The 19,174-nt window shown below is 37.1% G+C and overlaps 1 protein-coding gene across 1 annotated transcript in view; it reads left to right on the top strand.

Annotated features, from left to right (window-relative positions):
* Nucleotides 1-18,668, top strand: part of GC (GC vitamin D binding protein) — a 39,383-nt gene extending 20,715 nt beyond the window's left edge. Inside the window, exons 4-13 of the mRNA XM_040966944.1 lie at nt 443-654; nt 1,845-1,977; nt 2,271-2,365; nt 6,113-6,242; nt 7,344-7,546; nt 8,645-8,774; nt 9,113-9,210; nt 10,859-10,991; nt 17,271-17,329; nt 18,545-18,668. Coding sequence (XP_040822878.1) covers nt 443-654; nt 1,845-1,977; nt 2,271-2,365; nt 6,113-6,242; nt 7,344-7,546; nt 8,645-8,774; nt 9,113-9,210; nt 10,859-10,991; nt 17,271-17,306 — 1,170 coding nt within the window. The 3' untranslated portion in view covers nt 17,307-17,329; nt 18,545-18,668. The remainder of the gene's footprint in view (nt 1-442; nt 655-1,844; nt 1,978-2,270; nt 2,366-6,112; nt 6,243-7,343; nt 7,547-8,644; nt 8,775-9,112; nt 9,211-10,858; nt 10,992-17,270; nt 17,330-18,544) is intronic.
* The last annotated feature ends 506 nt before the right edge of the window (nt 18,669-19,174 follow it).

The raw sequence follows: 19,174 nt of genomic DNA, 5'->3' as shown, positions 1-19,174 counted from the left end.
CAAAGAAACACAGGAAACCATAGTCTCCAGAAGAGTATAAACAAGGGTACAGTGTTTATTGAAGCACAATAGATAATGCACAGAATCAACCCCGATGACCATGGTATATCTGTACTCTGGAATGCTACACAGACATAAAAATGAATGTAATCTTCTTTTGCAACTAAACTGGCTGTAATTAGAAACTATTATGCTTAGTGGAATACATCAATCTTAAAAACAGGGTACAAATCTGATGAGCTGCGTAAAACTTCCTGCTTATGAAGAACCTATTTTTAAATTCTACTCTGAGGACAGTCATTTATTGACGTAAATAGAACCTCACACTTACCTTTAATTATTTAGCTTGTCATGTGGTATAACTCATTGGTTATGGGAATTTAAAGTTACAGACTAAGATGTTCTACTGAAGTTCCACTGAGCTTTTCTTCACTGCCTCCAGACCACAGCACTGTCTGTCACGTCCTGTGAAAGTGACTCTCCATTCCCAGTGCACCCCGGAACTGCTGAGTGCTGCACCAGAGAGGGATTGGAAAGGAAACTCTGCATGGCAGCCCTGAAACATCCACCGCAGGAGTTTCCTACCTACGTGGAGCCAACAAATGATGAAATCTGCGAGGCATTCCGGAGAGATCCAATGGAGTTTGCTGACAAGTGAGCTGTGGCCATTATAAACAGAACGTTAAGACATAAACTAGCAGAAATTAATCTCATCTAACCCCAAGTGCAAGTGCATAGTAATCAATTTGTATTAATTAGAATGTGACTCCAGCTCAAGGCAGCCCATTCCCTGGTCAGTGCAGATTATTGGAAATGCCTTCTGAGTCGTACAGGAGCTCCATTTTCCCAAATTCCCTCCCATCAGTCCTAGTTCTGTTAACTGAAGCAGAATCACATAGATCCTCTATCCACATGACACCTTCAAGCATGTGTCTGCAACTATCGATTCCCCTTGTGACAGGAATTCTTGTACGTTCCAGAAAACAGAAGCAAATTTATGCTACAGACTTTAAACACTGAATTAAAAAAAAAAAAAGCCGCACACACCACAGGATATGGCTTCTTTTTCCTCAACCCCTGAGTCCCCAAAACAGTTATGAACATCATGACATAGATACTACAAAAGTGCATGTACGATTTTCAGTTTATTGTTTAATACGTAGGAGCAATTGCATTATATGCTGACATTGTTCATCTTAGAAGGCCAAAAACATACAAAAAACAAGAAATCAACTTACTTATATACTTTTATAAAGTAAGCTGACACACACACACATATACACACACACCCATAGATAGATCTAGATCAAAACTATTACTCAAATTGGCCATAATTTTATATAATAGTAGTTGGCTTATGCATTTCTGTGAATTTTCAAAGATTTTCCCCTAGATTTCAGAGTCCTTCAAATCCAGGAATACCTGTATATCTGAAAATTGAATTTAAAAAAAAAACACAAGCTTTTAGAAAGCAACTATCTAGAATAACAATCTGATGTTAAAAGGTAGATCCATTAAACATATTCATTGTACTTAATTTCATCAGCGATTTAATTAATAAACAGCGACCATGGACAATCCACTTGCTGAACACCGCAAACACAATGAAACACATGAAATCACCTGTTCAAGATGACAGGGAATTTAGAAAAATCTCTTCTTTAATGAATATGTGGACCCAGAATTTTAATTGTAGTTCTGTGTCTAAATCCTTACTTGCTTTTAAATGTTAAAACTACAAACATACACGACATGCATCCTATCTTCATCAAAATATTGGTGAAAAATTCAGGTTTGCTTTCTCCATGAATTTTTAGCCAGTCCTGTTTTCTCTCTTTCCATAGGTTTTTGTATGAATATTCCATTAACTATGGACAAGCTCCTCTGCCCATTCTAGTCAGTTACACCAAGAGCTACCTCTCCATGGTAGGGACCTGCTGCACTTCTCCAAACCCAACGGTGTGCTTCCTGAAAGAGGTAGGTTCCATGTTGCTTACGTTCTCATCATGTGCCACTTTCCTTGTTTTCCTGGTAATGGATTTCCTTTTCAATAACAGGGGTAGCTGGCATTCTGCAATCAGTAAATGTCTTTAAAATGCATCTTCACGTTTGGTTTATTGGAAATTAAGCATACCATTTCTGGGGGAAACTTTCTGATAAGGCTTTGAGTTGGTGTTCAGCATTATATTAACCAACAAACTGTTTTTGCCATTTGTTTACACCATTTTCAATGGATCTTTATCTTCTAATGAGATTCTTTAATGTTGCAGAGACTCCAGATTAAACATTTATCGCTTCTCACCACTCTGTCAAATAGAGTCTGTTCACAGTATGCGGTTTATGGGATGGAGAAATCAAGACGCAGGTATAAATTAAACATCACTCTCTGAGCTACAAGTTAGGTTCTGTACAAGTTATAGCTAAAATTAAGTTTCTCTAAGCAGATATTCGTAATGCAAGAGAGAAAACATTGTCTTGTCTTCCAAGAACCTTCATAAATGCAGCCCAATTCTTTATCTACACAGCATAAACACTAAGAAACAGGGCTATCTTATAAAAGATGTGATTTGTTTTTAATCAATAATTTGCATGTTATATGCCAAACAGACCACTGAAAACTATTTCTCAATACTAATAGTGTATGTAACAAATATAAAATTTTTAAGATGTATCTTCAGTCATAGCTGTTATCTGCTTTGCCCAGTTTTTCTCAGAATGAGGCTTTCTGGAACCTTGTTATTTGAAGCTTTGTACTGTCTAGTATATATCTCTGACATTCAGGAATTTATTCTGTCTCATAGTCAGCTATTTTGACTGCCATATGGCTCCTTCTGCACTGTTAACTTTGTTGTTTTTCAAAGTGTCTCCATGACCCTTCTCCCATCTCTTTACATGCAGAAGTGCAGGTTTCCTTTTCAAGATTAGCCATCACTTTACTACGTATTACTCTGATCCATAAACTTGTTTCATTTAATGGCAATGAAGGAAACTACCTCTTGTGCCTATAAATGATATGTTGCCATGAGAACAAAAACTACCAACATGAACTCTTCTACTTTTTAAATCATTTTTTAATTTTTATTGGAAAGGCAGTTGTACAGAGGAGGAGAGACAGAGAAAAAGATTTTCCATCTGCTGTTTCGCTCCCCAAGTGGCTACAAGATTGGCTCAGAAAATGAGCCAATCTAACGCCAGGAGCCAAGAGCCTCTCTGGGTCTCCCATGTGGGAACAGAGTCTCAAAGACTTGGGTCATCTGCAGCTGCTTTCCCAAGCCACAAGCAGGAAGCTGAGAGGGATGTACAGCAGCAGAGGCCAGCACCAATGTCTATATGAGATCCTGGTGACTGCAAGGCCAGGATTAATTGATCTATCACACCAGGCCCTGCCAATATGAGTCCTTTTAAAAATCTTCCATTAAAACTACTCACACATCCAGTACCATTAGCTCTATCCCCTCCTTTCCCTCTGCTCTTGCACTAATGTTGTGTATTTGGAAAGAACATAAGAAATTATGTTATAAAGCTACCATACATCTGTTACTTACTTACTTATTAATACATACTTGTAACAGTTTCTAGGGATTTACCCTCCCACACAAGAACATCCTATTTGTTGGGAACAAAGAGCTAACTATAAAATACCAGTGCTACTTATTCATGCAGAAATAACTTGAGATCTTCTAAGTGTCTCCTGATTTCAAAACACACTACACAAAACACCAGTAATCAAGAGGTGTGACATTGTCCTGAAGTTATATAGGAAGGTAGTAATGGAACAAGATAGAGAGTTCAAACATAAGCTTCCATATATAACCAGATTATTTATTGTCAGGACTACACAAAAGGTAAAAGATAATTACTTTAACAAGTTGTGCACGGAAAACTAGATCTCTATATGTAAAAAAATGAAGTTGGAACCTTATCTTGCACTATATACAAGCACTGACTTAGAAATGTGATACAGTAGGGTAAATCTGTGACACCAGCATCCATTTGAGCATCAGTTCAGGTCTCAGCTGCTCCATCTAGCTTCCTATATGCCTGGCAAAGCAATAGAAGATGGCCCAGGAGCTTCTTCCTGCCACCCAATGGGAGAACTGTCCTGAGTGCCAGGATCCTGGCTTTGACCTGACCCTGTGCCAACAGTTGTGGCTATTTACAAATGAACCAATAATCGCTTCTAGGCCTTTTGGCTAAGATCAAGTGTAGCAATGTGCCAGCAAAATGGAGCCCTCAATCTCCATATCTGTTTCCTCCTACATCTCTCCCTCTGCTTTTCAATCAATTTGTGTTTAAAAAGTTGATTAGATAAAAATGCATTAAAGACTGTAAAAGTAAAATATAATGTCATGAAACCAGGACACAAAAGAAAATTTTCAGAACTACATATGGAATTTAACAATTTGCTGCATGTGACAACAAAGCACGAACAATAAAAATGACACAAGTCACATCAAATGACATAAGCAACAGGGTGAAGGACTTATTTATTAATCATATGTCCGATAAGCACTTCTTATTCAGAATACACAAAAGCCGAGAGGCAAGATGGCGGCATAGGTTACAGACACATCTGATAAGACGGAGAATCTTTAGACAGGGTGAAGTACAAGAAGCAGAGTACAGGGGAAAAAATAGGGGTCAGGCAGAAAGCAGGGGGTACCTGGAGACCCCCGGATACAGGGAAGCCACGGCGGTGGCACAGCAGTGTTGCAGAATACACAAAAAACAAATACATCATCAGCCAAAAAAAAAGTCAATTTAAAACTTGGTGAAAGATTCGGGGAAACAATTCTCAAAAGAAAATACACAAATGGCAAACAAGCATATGAAAAGATGCTCGGCATCATTAATTATAAAGCAAGAGCTTATCAAAACCTCCATGAGATTCTATCTTCTCCATGATGATGGTTGCCATCAAAAAAACAGAAAAGGCAAATATTGGTGAAGATGCAAAGAAAAGGAAATGATTCTACACTATTGGGGGTGTAAAATAATATATCTGTAATGGAACACAGTACATAATTTCCTCAAAACAATGGAAAACAGAATTCCCAGCAATTCTACTGGGAATACCATATATGTCAAAAACATAAAAGCAGGATCTCAAAAAGAGGTCTGCATTTCCATGTTTATTGAGCTCGATTTACAATAGGTGAGGGAAGGAATCAATAAGTGAATGAATAAGGGCAATATCACATCTATGTACAATTAAATATTATGTTTAGTATATATATATTATGATACAGTATTTCACAAGAAGAAAACCTTGTTGTATGGTACAACATGGATGAACCTCAAAGATACTCTACTGAATAAACTAAGACAGTTTCAAAAGAACAAGTATTCTGATTCCACTTACACAGAGTGTCAGATCCGAGAAATAAGGTAGAAAAGTGTTGCCAAGGGCTGAGGTGTATGGAAGACAATAACTTAGTAAAGGGCTTCAATCCATAAGATATGAAAGTTATGGACATATGTTACACAACAATGAGAGTATATTTAACATTGCTAAACTGTATGCCTCATAATTAAGATGGTCAGTTAAGTATTATGTTGTTACAATTTTAGAAAATTGTCTCAATGTGGTACAATATTAATGCATAAATAATACTTGAAGATATTCCTGCTACATTGACAATGAAGATATGAAAGTAGTAAAGAACAATTCTTTCTACATATGTAAATATTATGAAATATTTAAGGATTATTTAAATTCATGGCATAGGGCTATACATTTTATTATTTTATTTATTGTTACTAAGTTTCAAAAAACTGAAGCACCACAAAAATATCACATTGGCATTATGAATAGAAACACTAGCACTTGTTTACTGTTTTAGATGCAGTATTTTAAGGCTTCAATTCTGTATATCTAGCCAAAGAGAAGCTGCATGTTAGCGCCTAAATTTGAGAATTTTCATTGGAGGTGGCTTAATTTCGAGTCTGTGACTTTGTTACATAGGATCTGCTAGGTGGCACATATAAGCTGTGCAGCCATTAGGGGAAAAACAGTGCAAATGATGATGGAATCCTGTGTACGGTGTGTTCTTGTGAATCTAAGAAAACTGAGACTGTGGATAAGCTAACAAATTCATTTTTAACTGTGTAGCCATCTGATAAAATTAGCCCAAAGAGTACCAACTGCTGATCTAAAGGATGTTTTGCCACTTGCTGAAGATATTACTAATATTCTCTCCAAATGCTGCGAGTCTACTTCTGAGGATTGCATGGCCACAGAGGTAACACAATCTTACTTGCATGTGCTTAACTCCATTTTACAGATGAGGAAACAAAATATTAGCAAGCACTGATCTTTGAGACTACTCAACTAGTGAGTGGCAGGGACCAAATACAAGGACACAAAATACCTGATTATCAGGCTCTTGCTGTATTGTATTAGGCAGCATAATACCTATTATTAAAAAGGACTAAAAATTTTACTTCTTCCTAAGGTTATGGAGTAAATTTATAAAACACTTTTTTGAAAGACTGAAGGACCAAAAATCATAATATTGTCCTTATGAAGAGAGAGAAATGTATTTATAATAATAAATAAAGGGAGATATTTAAATTGAATAGAATTGACCAATCTTTAGTCAGCTATTCCACATTTGAAATGTATAATAATAATGGACAGTTTGGGCAGCAAGCATTTTCATTATCACATCAAGTTCTATCACACTACAGGATAACCTTGATAATTCTATAGGCTACTAATGTTTCTATAATTCTTTTTATAATTTAATGACCGCTTCAATGCGTTTCATCATTTCTAACTGGCATAATCCTTGCACGCAGTTGCAAATTGTGGCAGTTATTTTAGAGAAATGTCTGTCTCCAAGGTTCTACTGACCTTTCTAGTGATGAGGTACATTGTGTTGCCTAATCTTTGTCCACTAAAACATACTTGCCTGTGTAAGTAATAAGCATTCCTCTATAATGATATTTAAAGGCTAAATAGGACTCCAATACATGTCTGTTACATATATTACATCTACCCAATGAACCACATTTTTATTAAACCAATCATCTATTATCATACTTAGGTTTCATCAGTTTTCAATATTATAAGCCATGTGCCAGGAAATAATCAGAATGATCATGTATTAACACATAATTATTTTCTGGGTATGACGTGTTGGGAACAAAACTACACATTGTTAAGTCTTGCAGTACATATCGACACATTGCCTTCTCAAATACTTTACCACATATCTCGCTGTGAGCATTCACACTGACTTCCACAAGCACAATCCTAGGGTTTGTAAATCCAAGTATGCTTTGCTTTGAACTGACCCAATCAGAAAATTAACAATTCCTATAATCCCCATTTTTTATAGCTTCCTGAACACACCGTAAAAATATGTGACAGCTTATCCACAAAGAATTCTAAGTTTGAAGAATGTTGTAACGAAAAAACACCCATGGGCATTTTTGTGTGTACTTACTTCATGCCAGCCGCCCAGCCCCCTGAACTGCCAGCTGTGAAGTTGCCCACAAGTAAAGATGTGTGTGATTCAGCAAATACCAATGTCATGGACCAGTAAGTAGAAATGACAAGGAATATATTTCCATGTTAAAGTCACTTGGACTAAAAGGAACCACTGCAGGCAAGATTGCAGGAAGGCAGCTTGTCATTCATTTCAACTGTAAGCAAGATATTGTGCATGCTGTTCAAAGATCTCAACCTTTGTTATTTGACTTTGTGGATGGAGAGAAAAAAAAAAACTTTGTTTCTTTCTTCTTCCTCTGTTCATTAGACATGACCAAAAGAAGTAATTTGACCTCTCTGAACTTAAATGTCTTAATGAGTGTAAGACTAACCCTTATGTACATAGCACAGAGGTGCCTTATGATAAATGTGTATAGAAACGTGGTCGGAAGCCAATGTAACATTCTTATACAAAAAGCCACAGATGTGTAATACATGCAAGAAATGTTTATCATACTAGCAATTGTTTTTATACTACTACTTTTAGGTCAGAGTCTTAAATGAGAAACTTAATGAATATCAATCTTTGGGATACTATTGTCAACAAATATTTTGCATAGCAAATACATGGTCATTCAAGTCATACATATAATGTATAGATATACATATATAGATATTTAAGCTACCATTGAATTGGAAAGGAATAAATGCAAGGAAGTAATAGATCTTTATCTTTTTTCATTGATCTATAAAAGGAACTGAAGTAAATTCATCAATCAGCCACAGAGTAGTATTTAGACAGGACTGGAATTCTATGTTTGTTAAATGCTCAATGTTGTTATAAGTCCTTAGACAACTGTGAGACACAGCAGAATGAAAGAAGTTATACAAACTCATCTTCATAGAAAAACAACATCAAGTACTCACTTGCATTATGTTTGCACAGTTTTACATGCATTTGAAATATCATGGATGTATTACACATAGACATCTAATTCATAAGTTAAAATACTGTTAAAACAGATGGTAACTTATTTCAGTGAAAATAATATATAACCCAATGTTAGGAACTGTTGTACAATCCAATATTTGGAATCAACTTTTGAGTCAGTTTTGGCTAAATCTTGAAGATGCAGAAAGCAGGTGCTCTGTCTTTATAATAGGTATGTCACATATCTAAAGGAGTGCATACCTTCTCTCTCCCACCAGGTATACATTCGAACTAGGTAGAAGGACTCAGATTCCTGAAGTATTCCTAAGCAAAGTCCTTGAGCCAACGCTGAAAAGCCTCAGTGAGTGCTGTGCCTCTGAAGACTCCACTGCCTGCTTAAACGCTAAGGTACCATGTGGGAGATCTGCTTTACCAACCAGGTGGACCAAAGGTTGCAAATCACACTCAGGGAGCAGATCACAACTTGTGATCCAGGTTGGGCTCATAAGCTATCCATGTGTGGCTGCCAAACTAAGAATGCAAATATGGCTCTACGTTATCATCACAGCTCCTACATAATGCTTGCATAGGCTAAAACATTCACTACCCAGCTTTATGCAAATAAGATGTAATATCCAATATGCATAATAAATATCTGCACTGATGCCAAGCAGGAAATTATGGCTTAATGGTCTCATGGATGTTTTATAACAGATATTTGTTATCTAATTATTGTTTCCATACAGGGTCCTAAACTGAAAAAGGAGCTATCTTCCTTCATTAACAAGGGACAAGAACTGTGCAAAGATTATTCTGAAAATACATTTACTGAGTACAAGAAAAAGTAAGACAATGTTCACACTCTTCAATAATATTTGCCTGCTATGGTGATCTTAAAATTTGGCTGAAATTTTATGGTGTGCAACATGAAGAGTTAAAAAAAAACATAAATAGATAGATAGATAGATAGATAGATAGATATAGATATCTGTAGTTTATATCATGTGCGTGGCCAATTAAAATTCACAGAAATATAAATTGTCAAAGAACTAGCTTCAGAATGGCAAAATTAGCACAGCTTGGCAACATTATTGACCTACAGTTGTTGTATAAATTGCTATATGTGATTAATTAAGAGCTATTAGAGTTTTAAAAAGTGTCTACCTCATGGCATATTATCTGACATACAGACATATTTTTTTAAGTAAAAGAGAATGTTAGGTCACCCCAGGACCAATTCTCCATCAACTGGAGTTAATGCTAATTATACCAATAATGTTATACAATACCAAGTTTTCCCAATTAAAAGGAAGAAAAGGCACTGCTTCATAAATAAGCATCAACTCTAACATATCAGAATGTAATAAGATGGTACTGGTTTCATGGGAGGGGTCTATGTTGAGACGACCATAGCACTCACAACATTATCTAATCAGTTTCTCAGATTGCCTTTTGGAATTGTTTTGAGTAACATGGACTCTCAAACACAAATACGATGCAACACAAATATCATCCTAAAGAACCCCAAAGTAGAACACCTTCATTAATATTCATGTTAGCAAAGCTCAAAAACAAATGAAGGAGAAAGATTTTACATCAAAATATGTATTTTTTTAGTTATCAGAAAATGATACAATAACCTAGAGGAAGATTACAAGGCCACTGTAGAAATTGTTAACCAGGAAAATGCAGGAATTGGAATGCTCTGCCAACAGTTTTAAACTCCAGAATTAGGGTGATTAAGGAATTATTCATAGTCTCCATTCCAGATGAATGTGTAGAATTCCCACTTACACTTTGAAAGTAGAGATCAAGACTCGAGGGTTGAAGTATTTGAATCTTGTTTTCCTAGTTTGAGTTCCTCCCCACTCGAATCTGCACTCCAGGAATCTGTGCACTCCAGGAATGCCTTCATGAACCAGTTGGAACAGGCTGCTCTCCATCTTGGGCCTTCCCAGCACCCACCTTACCACACACAACACTAGGAAACTTAGGGTCGCTTCCACCTCCTGTTATAAACCACTGAGCTGGCAATGATTTCTGTAAAAATTGTTTTCCAAGCAAAGAATCGAGAGACCTTGAGCTCCAGTGAGTTAATAGAATAGAGCTAAAAGCAACAGCCAGAAATAGACAAACTTGACGTACAATATAAAAGTTAAGAGCATCTGAGGTCCTGTGAAATAAACATTCCTGAAAGAAGTAAAAATCTGAAACAGGGGAGATGAGAGAAATGGAGGAACCAAGCAGGTTGAAGTAACAAATGGAGGCGGAGTCAGGACCAGATCTTGGAGTTCAGCAGCATTCTTCTCATGGTCTTTAAGGGGGTTCATGGGAATTAACGCTCTAAAATTGTTTCCCTGAAAACCATTCCACATGTATAGAAGCTTCAAGAAATATTTTCCTTTACACTGTTTTTTTTATCATAAATGGTCTGACATGGCCATTTTGTATTAGAGATGTTTATAAAATAATCTAGTAAATCTGTTTTTCAGATTGTCACAGCAACTAAGAGCAAAACTGCCTGATGCCACATCAATGGAACTAGCCGATGTGGTTAACAAACATTCAGATTTTGCCTCCAAATGCTGTTCCATTAACTCCCCTCCGCTCTACTGTGACTCAGAGGTAGGCCACCATTACCTTCTGCTGATCACATGGCTGGTTTTAAGAAAGCCTACATTCATTTCCTTCATTCTTTGCAATGCAAGTGTGCTTTCTCTGATGCTATTTGAACTGTTGTCTTTGCAATGAAATTAAGATGATCCTTTCCAGTGCCCATTACGTTCATTTAAAAGCCAAGTGTGGAGCTGATATGTGGCAACTGGCTTGTGCAGCCCACATCCTGTTTCAATGTGTGGGTTGGGGTGCCAGCTACTCATGCTGCTGAAGCAGAAACCGCCAATTCCTACTAATGTACCTGCGAGACAGCAGATGACCACACAAGGATTTGAATTCTTACCACACAGGTGGAGACCTTGGACAGTGTTCCTGGCTTCTAGCTTCTACCTGGACTGCTGATGGTGACAGAAATCTCTAGAGTGAACCAGCAATTGAAAGATCTCTCACTTAGCTCTCTGTGTACTCTGCCTTTTAAATCATTAAATCTTAAAAGACACTTACATGATAATGAAGGGAGGGAAAGCATTACGGCTATCATCTTTGAATTATACCAATGAAGCATATGCAATCTCTTTATAATATACAACTAATATGTTCATGAATAAAGTGTAATACTTTAATACAAGTGGTTATGAATGCAAAAAGCTATGTATAATACATTGTTTTTCAAACTGTAGGTTGTAAATTTCTACTACATTTTTTAAGTGAGGGAAGAAAAACATAGTACAACAATCCTTCTTGCCTAGCAGAAGGACATATTACATGAAAAGTTTATTTCATATAAATGTGCATGTATTTGCATAGCTTTTGCATACATAGTTTGAAGAAAAAAATGTTTAGAAAATAAGCTGATACTAGCACTTCCAGTTTAACTATAAAAATGTTGACTACAACTTTGTCTTAACAAAATGCAAGAATTCCTGAAGACCACACGACTTACGGTAAAGCAGCTTTCATTTTCTGAAAGGTCAAGGTTTATAGTGATATTCAAATGAGAGTCACTTTTCCGTACAGATGATTCCTTTCTCTGTGAACTGGTTTCCTGTTCTGAAAGCAATTGGAACTCCTATAGTTCAAACTTCCCCATGTCCTTCCCTAATCCTCCAAATTTTGATAGTTCTTTCATTCATTGTCCTTTTAATCTCCCTTCTCTGAGCAAGCATTGAACCTGTGAAGATGCTGATGTCCACATCAGGTTTGACAGCCAGCTCAGCTTCCTGACCCCTGCTTCCTGTAAATGGGGGCTCCTGGAGGCACCAGCTCAAGTAACCTGGCTGCTACCACCCACCTAGGAGACCCCAGCTAAGACCTTTGTGAGCATCTGGGAAGTGAATCAGTACCTGAGAGCTCACTTGTACTCTCCCTCATGCGCTCTCTCTGAATTACAAAACTAACACATCCCTTTTCCTCCTCCCTTTCTTCCTTTCTGCTATCCTTTCCCACATCCCCCTTTTTTTCTTTCTCTCCTGCTCTATCCCTCTTACATGTATTTGTATGGCTGCCAGATGATTGATTTTACATCTTGTGCAAACCAGGGGAGGTTCCAGTCAGAGATTTTGTATTCTGATTTTTAAGTGAAGCAGTGCCTCCCTACTCACTGCACTTGCAACCTATGGCTTTTCTCCTATAAGCTGAAGTGTGAGGCTGGTGCTTTCTGGTCCAGACACCCTTACATAAGAGGAAGGTGTGAGGTTAGGGGAGAGTCCAGCTTAGTGCACTTTATTAGCAGAGCTGGGTGTGCTCAACATCTGAGATTTCAAGATTTCCTGCTCCAAGGCAAATGTGCCCTACCCACTGGAGGAATATTCTTTGACCTTTATCAGAGTCAGCCCTTTGCTTCACATACTCCATTTATCTCTTTAGCAATCATTTTCAGTACTTAGAAAATAGAGACAGAGTTAAGAACTCATTGCCACCTTGTCTTCTTCCATTGCTCACCTCTTTCTCAAGTTCATGCATCCGATTGTATGCCTTCTCCACTCTGCAGCTGACTGTGGAAGGTTTTCTGACCATGTTTTCACAGTTGCTCACTGTTTCCTGTGTTGGAGAAGCAGTAGGTGTAATTCACTTTTCACTCATCACTTTTCTGTCTTTACAAAAAAATCATTTAATGATAAACATCAACTCTACCTTGGAAAATGATTTAATACCAACCAAACAATGTTTTCGTTAAGTGAAAGTATGTGCACGAATTTTTGCTCATACATTAAGTCATGAAAAAACTAAAGCCTAGTGTTTATTAGAACACGTGGCAATACAAAGAACTTAATAAAAGAATCACTGACATGAAGCTGTTAGAAGAAAACTAAGAAGATCATTCATCTAGCATAACTTCTGCTTCAGTTAATCCTTCCCAAAGTAATTCAACTCCCATATAAACACTTTTATCAATTCATTTTCTCCGATCAGTAGAAATGTCCTACTGCACTTCCAAGATGAGCTCCCTTTATAGGAATTCTTCTACCAGTTAGGCCCTGATACTCCTTTCATAATTCCTATTGACGTTATCCTGGCTTTTGAAAAAAATATAAATATATAAATAAACAAAACACCAGTTCTCAGTTTTAAATAGCAGCTCTGTCACACTTCAGTCTTTTTTTAATTCCTTGGGCTACAAGTACAGTTCTTTGAGTATTTTAATTAAGTTGTGTTTTGTCATTGGGAACCTTACAGTAATAAGAGTCTTTAATTAGTATGACAAGCAGTGCTACGTTTTAGTGTCTTCATTACAAAGCTCGGGGATTCTGGTTTTAATTCCTGTGTTTATAGTCTAATTTCAAACCTATTTGCTAAACCTATTTGTAATCATTTCTAAACAATTTCAAATGAAGAATACTGTGAGGATTAATCAAACAACCAGGAAAAGCTTAATGGAGAAATGATTTTATTAATCTGCACTGAGGCCATCAAAGGCACTTTGATGCGCTTTGAGAATACACAGACTTTTATAACCCAAAAGAATGCAGGTGACACACAGACGCTTTCCTTAATCCTTAGCTTACGTGAAGCTAGCAACTCTTAGAATAATTATTCCTGTTAGCAAAACTAAAGATTATAAGGGAGAAGACATTTAACACAGTTCTTGGTATGTTTGGGCCTGTTATTTACAACTCAAGGAAAGCATAAGAAAAGATAATATTAAGGCCAGGGACTCTCTCTTTTGTTATTTTTAACGAGCGGGAGGCTCAACGGAGAGATAGCACTGGGATTTCAGTCTGCCACTTGAAGTTCCAAGGTTAGACACAAACCCAGCTGTCCCTGGTCTGTGAATAGCTCCCTTGTCCACTGATGCACTCAGCTTCTTCAGAGTGCAGTAAAATATGTTAAATTTCACTGACAAATGTCATATACTGCATTAAAATTCATGTTAGCTCTTTAATATAAAAGCTGAGAGATTTGGATTCTCAGGTATTTTATTTATCAATGCAATTTAAAACAATTGCATTGAACTGTTGTCTCTTGGACAGAGTTGCTTTTACTAAATTAATTTAAATTGAATTTAAAATGTTTTACCAAAAATAATAAAATCACCTCACATGGAAGATGTTTGTTACTGTAGAAGTTGCTATATAAGAAACTCAGCCATGTAAAAGGCCATGTGTGGAACCTAAATCTTAGTTTAAACTCCATAAGAAGCATCACTCCTGAAGACTTTGCCCTCTCCTTTTATGATCTGCTTATCCAAATGTGCATTTCCCTTTTTGACTTTATATATAAAACACTTTCTTCCTTCAAGTCATTTGCCATTCACTTTTTTGGATTGCTTTTCAGTTCTTCTATTCAACGTACAAGTTCACAGAAAAGATATTAAGAAAAAATATGCTTAGACTTCAAAACATTTACATAAAATTACTGATCTTTAAGTCCATTCATTGATTTATTTGAGAAGAGACACACACACACACAAGCAGCATTTCTGCCTACTGGTCCATTCCCCAAAAAGGTCCATGATAGCCAGAACTGAGCCATATCAAATCTAGGAACTCAGAGCTGGTGCGATGGTGGAGCAGGCTACTCCCTCACCCTGGGCTGCCACATCCCATATGGGCTCAGATTCCTGTCCTGACTGCTCCACATTTGATGCATCTCTCCGTTTATGGCCTGGGAAGGCCACAAAAAATGCCCCAAGTCCCTGGGACCCTGCACCCATGGGAGAGACCCATACGAAACTCCCAGCTCCTGGCTTTAATTCAATTTTTTTTTTTTGGAAAAATTTCATATGAATCTTTTGATGTGCCCCTGCATTATTATTCCAAACTATTTTCCAAATTTCAACATTGTAATGAGAAGGCAGGCTTGTAACTTTGTAATTTGTTGCTTTATGATCATTACATGTATAGCAGTAACGTTGCTACTTAATAACCAATCTTTCAGTAATTGCTGAAAGAAGATGAGATGTGACAAGAGTTAAGCCTCTGTGTTTGTTTATAGCTGAGAATAGACCCTCTAGGGTTTCCATCAGCCTTCCTAATCTGATCTCAGCTAAGTAAGAAGAGCATGCTTTCCTGACTTCATGCTAGGGGCTCACCTGTTCTAATAGCAGTCATTCCCAGGGCTTAGTGTGGATGCTCATCACCCTAAGCTTACCTGGATCATAATCTGTTGAATCTGCTTTTCCTGTATTTGCTTGGCATTTTTCCCCTTAAAAGTAATGGCAGTCTACTCTTCTCATGCCAAGGTATTTATCGCCATATATGCATCTCTATTTACAATTCCAAATATTCTTTGCACAACTGTCAGAGGAGTAGCCAAAGGGGCTTCTGGACCCCTAAAATTGTTTCACTATGTGAAAATCTACCCTTTTCCTTGTCCTCGTCTTGCAATGATCAAAAAAACAGAGCCCTCACTTCAATTTTCTGCTGGCTTTTCCATGGCACACTCAAGAATCTTCATTTACTATAGCACTCTCAAGACTAATCCATTTGTGTGTGTCACAGAATCCTGTTTGCCTATGGAAAAACACAACAGTTAAAGAAAGACATGAAATTTTGTTTTTTCTCTTCACCCACATTCATCCTCCTGTGTTCTCCTGGGAACTCACTAATATACTTCCTTTGCAACATCCCAGAGTGCTGACAGACAGCAAGCACTCCCCAGTACTCAGAGCCACTGGGATGTGCTGGAGGTGCTTACTGGATTCGTGAAAGCAGAGACAAATGCAGGTGGTCTTGTGAAAGTTGGGCAGAAAGGAGGCTGATGACGTAGCAACCCACTCTCCATCACCTTCCTGCCTCAAACTTGTGGAAAACTGACATATTCACTTCTGTATTCTTAGTAGATAAGATTTATGACACATAGTAGAATTTTAGTAGTCTTATATGTATCTACTCATGGATTAATACTATGTAAATACAAAGTACGATGTGAATATTCCATTTACAAATGGCTTAAATAAGAGTTAGTAGTTATATGACAGAACAAAAATTATGATTATTCCACATTAGGCAGTGATTCTTATTTCATGTTATTGTCATAGATTTCAGCCCTAATTTAATATTGATGACAAAAGGAAAATATTGATATAAAAACACTACTGAACTGTTGATACAAATTGAAAGAAAAAAAGCTAATGTTAAAATAACAAAACTGATACTAGGCCCACCGTGTCTTCCAAATTTTTCTCATCTTACTGTAAATTTTCCTCCACTAATTACGTTTTTCTCTTGCTTCAGGATTTCCTTTTTGCTATATATTAGTATTGCTTTCCTATTTGCATCAAAATATGTATACTCCTCTAATAATCTTCCATTGTTTCTAATGTCATTTTTTTAAACCAAGAAAGAACAGACACTGCAGAGTTTGGCATGTGATTTTCTCTGAGGCCTGCCCACACATCACCATTGGCTGATTTTTTTTCAGTTTTCCAAACAAAAAAAACTTGCCCCTAGCCTTGGCACATAGTGTCTCAGGCCAGATTGTCCTACCATTTTCAAGCCAGTCCCAGTCAAGTGTCTCACTTGGCTTTAGGATTCAATTTAGACACTTACTACTCTGGCACTCACACACCTTCATTGTCCAATGACATTTTGTATGCAGCCAATAATTACCAACTACTAAACACCATTGCCATTGATTCTTGTTTTTCCCAATAGTCTTAACTGTACCCAGGCACAGATAGGTTAGCCCTAAACTAATGGGAAGAATGGCGATAAAAATAGCAGTGCGAAAGTACTTTTTGGCCAGAATCTTTTTCTCTAAACAGTGTCTCAAAAATATGAATACCTTCCCTAAGATCTACATTCAAAATACTTCGCAGTCACTAAAACTTTCCATTTTCTTTGTCAGATTGATGCTGAAATGAAAAATGTCCCAAAGTTCTGATGCAACTGTCTTATCTTACTTAGGTAAGTAGATTTTTCTTTAATGTAGAACCCATGAATATCATATTCTATGATATGGGAAACAGACCTTATTTATTATAGAAACAAATTCACTTTATGGATGAGAATATTAAGCATGGAGAAAAGTTAGAGATCTTATGAAACTGCATTTGGCTAACTTCAGACATCCTTAAGACTAGAGTGTGCAATGAAATTAAAAAGTTTTAGATACTAAATCCCACCTGGCACAGAACGGTCACCCTATGAGAGAAACCCATGCAGATATAACTATTATACTTTCTTGAAAAATAAAAAAATAAGGTGAGGGAAGGGAACTTTTGCCACAATACAAAGATGATAATGTGACAGAAACTCACACCCTTGTGTACTTAACTAAAATTAAAAACTATCATCTAAATTTGTTGATGGGGAAATATGCTTATCATACTAGAGGTCATTTTTTTTTTTTTTTTTTTTTTTGCCCCAGGAGTGACTAATTGTTCTCATTGAGCAGAAAACCACAAGCATCTTTATTCTGAAGGGGAAAACTAAAGAGCAATCCCTTGATGTAATAACAGGAGTGGTTTTACCTGTCTGAATTATTTGGGATTTTCTTACCTTTCTTTCCTGTGTCCATGAGTTAGGCTTTCATGGACATGGGGGCAATGCTACACAGGCAAATCGTACACAAGAGTACTTCAAAAGTTCATAGAAAATGGAATTAAAAGATTATTTTGGTATAAAACAGTAAGTCTACGAACTGTACAAAATACTCATTTTTATTCATCTTAGTCATTACTTTCTCTTAAAAATTTTTATTAGCATGTAAATTTTGTGCATTTTATGACGTATGCTCTAATATTTCAACACATGCCAATCACACTAGGTTAGCTATTTGAAGATCTCTCAGATACTTGGATTTCCATTTTTCACCAAGATAAATGTTTTAATTCCATTTCCTAAAATGCTTTGAGAGTTTTATTTATCTGAAATAGGAACAGAAAGAGAGGCAGAGACAGAGAGCGATTTTTTAGCTGCTTATTCATCCCCAAGATGACCACGTTAGCCAGTTGTAAGCCAGACGGAAGCCACGAGCTAATCAGGCTCTCCCACAAGAGTGACAGGGACCTAAACCCTTGGGCCATCTTCTGCTGCCTTCCCAGATACGTCATCAGGGAGCCTAGTGGTCTGTTAGCTTTATTTTTCTAACACGCATGCTCTTTTTCATTATTCTCACAGGTCTATGGCTGGACCCGCAATGGGCAATGACCACCAGGTTTCTGTGGAACCAGCAAGGATATGCCCTATTTCTGTCAAGTCTGATGTCTTCTTACAATAATTTTCCATCCAAATAAAATGACTGCAAACCACATTCATGACTGGAAATGCTGCTGCTTTTCAGCACCATGCCTGTCACTTTGATTGGGACACTTGAAGTAGGCAGCTTTAACCTTGCAACTCGCTGCTTTTTCTAGATCCATGCTGCTACCCTCTAAAAGATACATGGCATTGCACATCCACTTTACAAACCTCAGCACACAGAACCCCATTCTCTAACTCGCAGAACCCATTAAGGAAGGGTTTGCCAGCCTTCACACATCAGAGCCTGGAAGAAGTCACTTCTTCAAAACAAACACAAAGGGCAAAGTCACTTGAAAGCTCCTTCCAGCTTCAAGCTGTAGTCTCACAGCATTAATTAGGTAGTCTGTGCATTGCAAAAGGAAAAGCTTTGTGGCCAGAACAGGTATATTTCCCAAAGACTCCCAAGAATAATTGATTGAGTAAAGTTCTGAAGGCACATTGGTTTTCAGCTTGTTTAAGTTGATATACAATACCTGACATTCATTCCATGCACCTTCTTTGTCAACG

The sequence above is a fragment of the Ochotona curzoniae genome, unplaced genomic scaffold (genome assembly GCF_017591425.1).
Source record: "Ochotona curzoniae isolate NIBS_2020 unplaced genomic scaffold, NIBS_Ocur_1.0 scaffold_4506, whole genome shotgun sequence".
Lineage (NCBI taxonomy): Eukaryota > Metazoa > Chordata > Mammalia > Lagomorpha > Ochotonidae > Ochotona > Ochotona curzoniae.
Note: the sequence above shows the minus strand (reverse complement) of the source record. Positions and strands in the feature narration are given on the sequence as shown.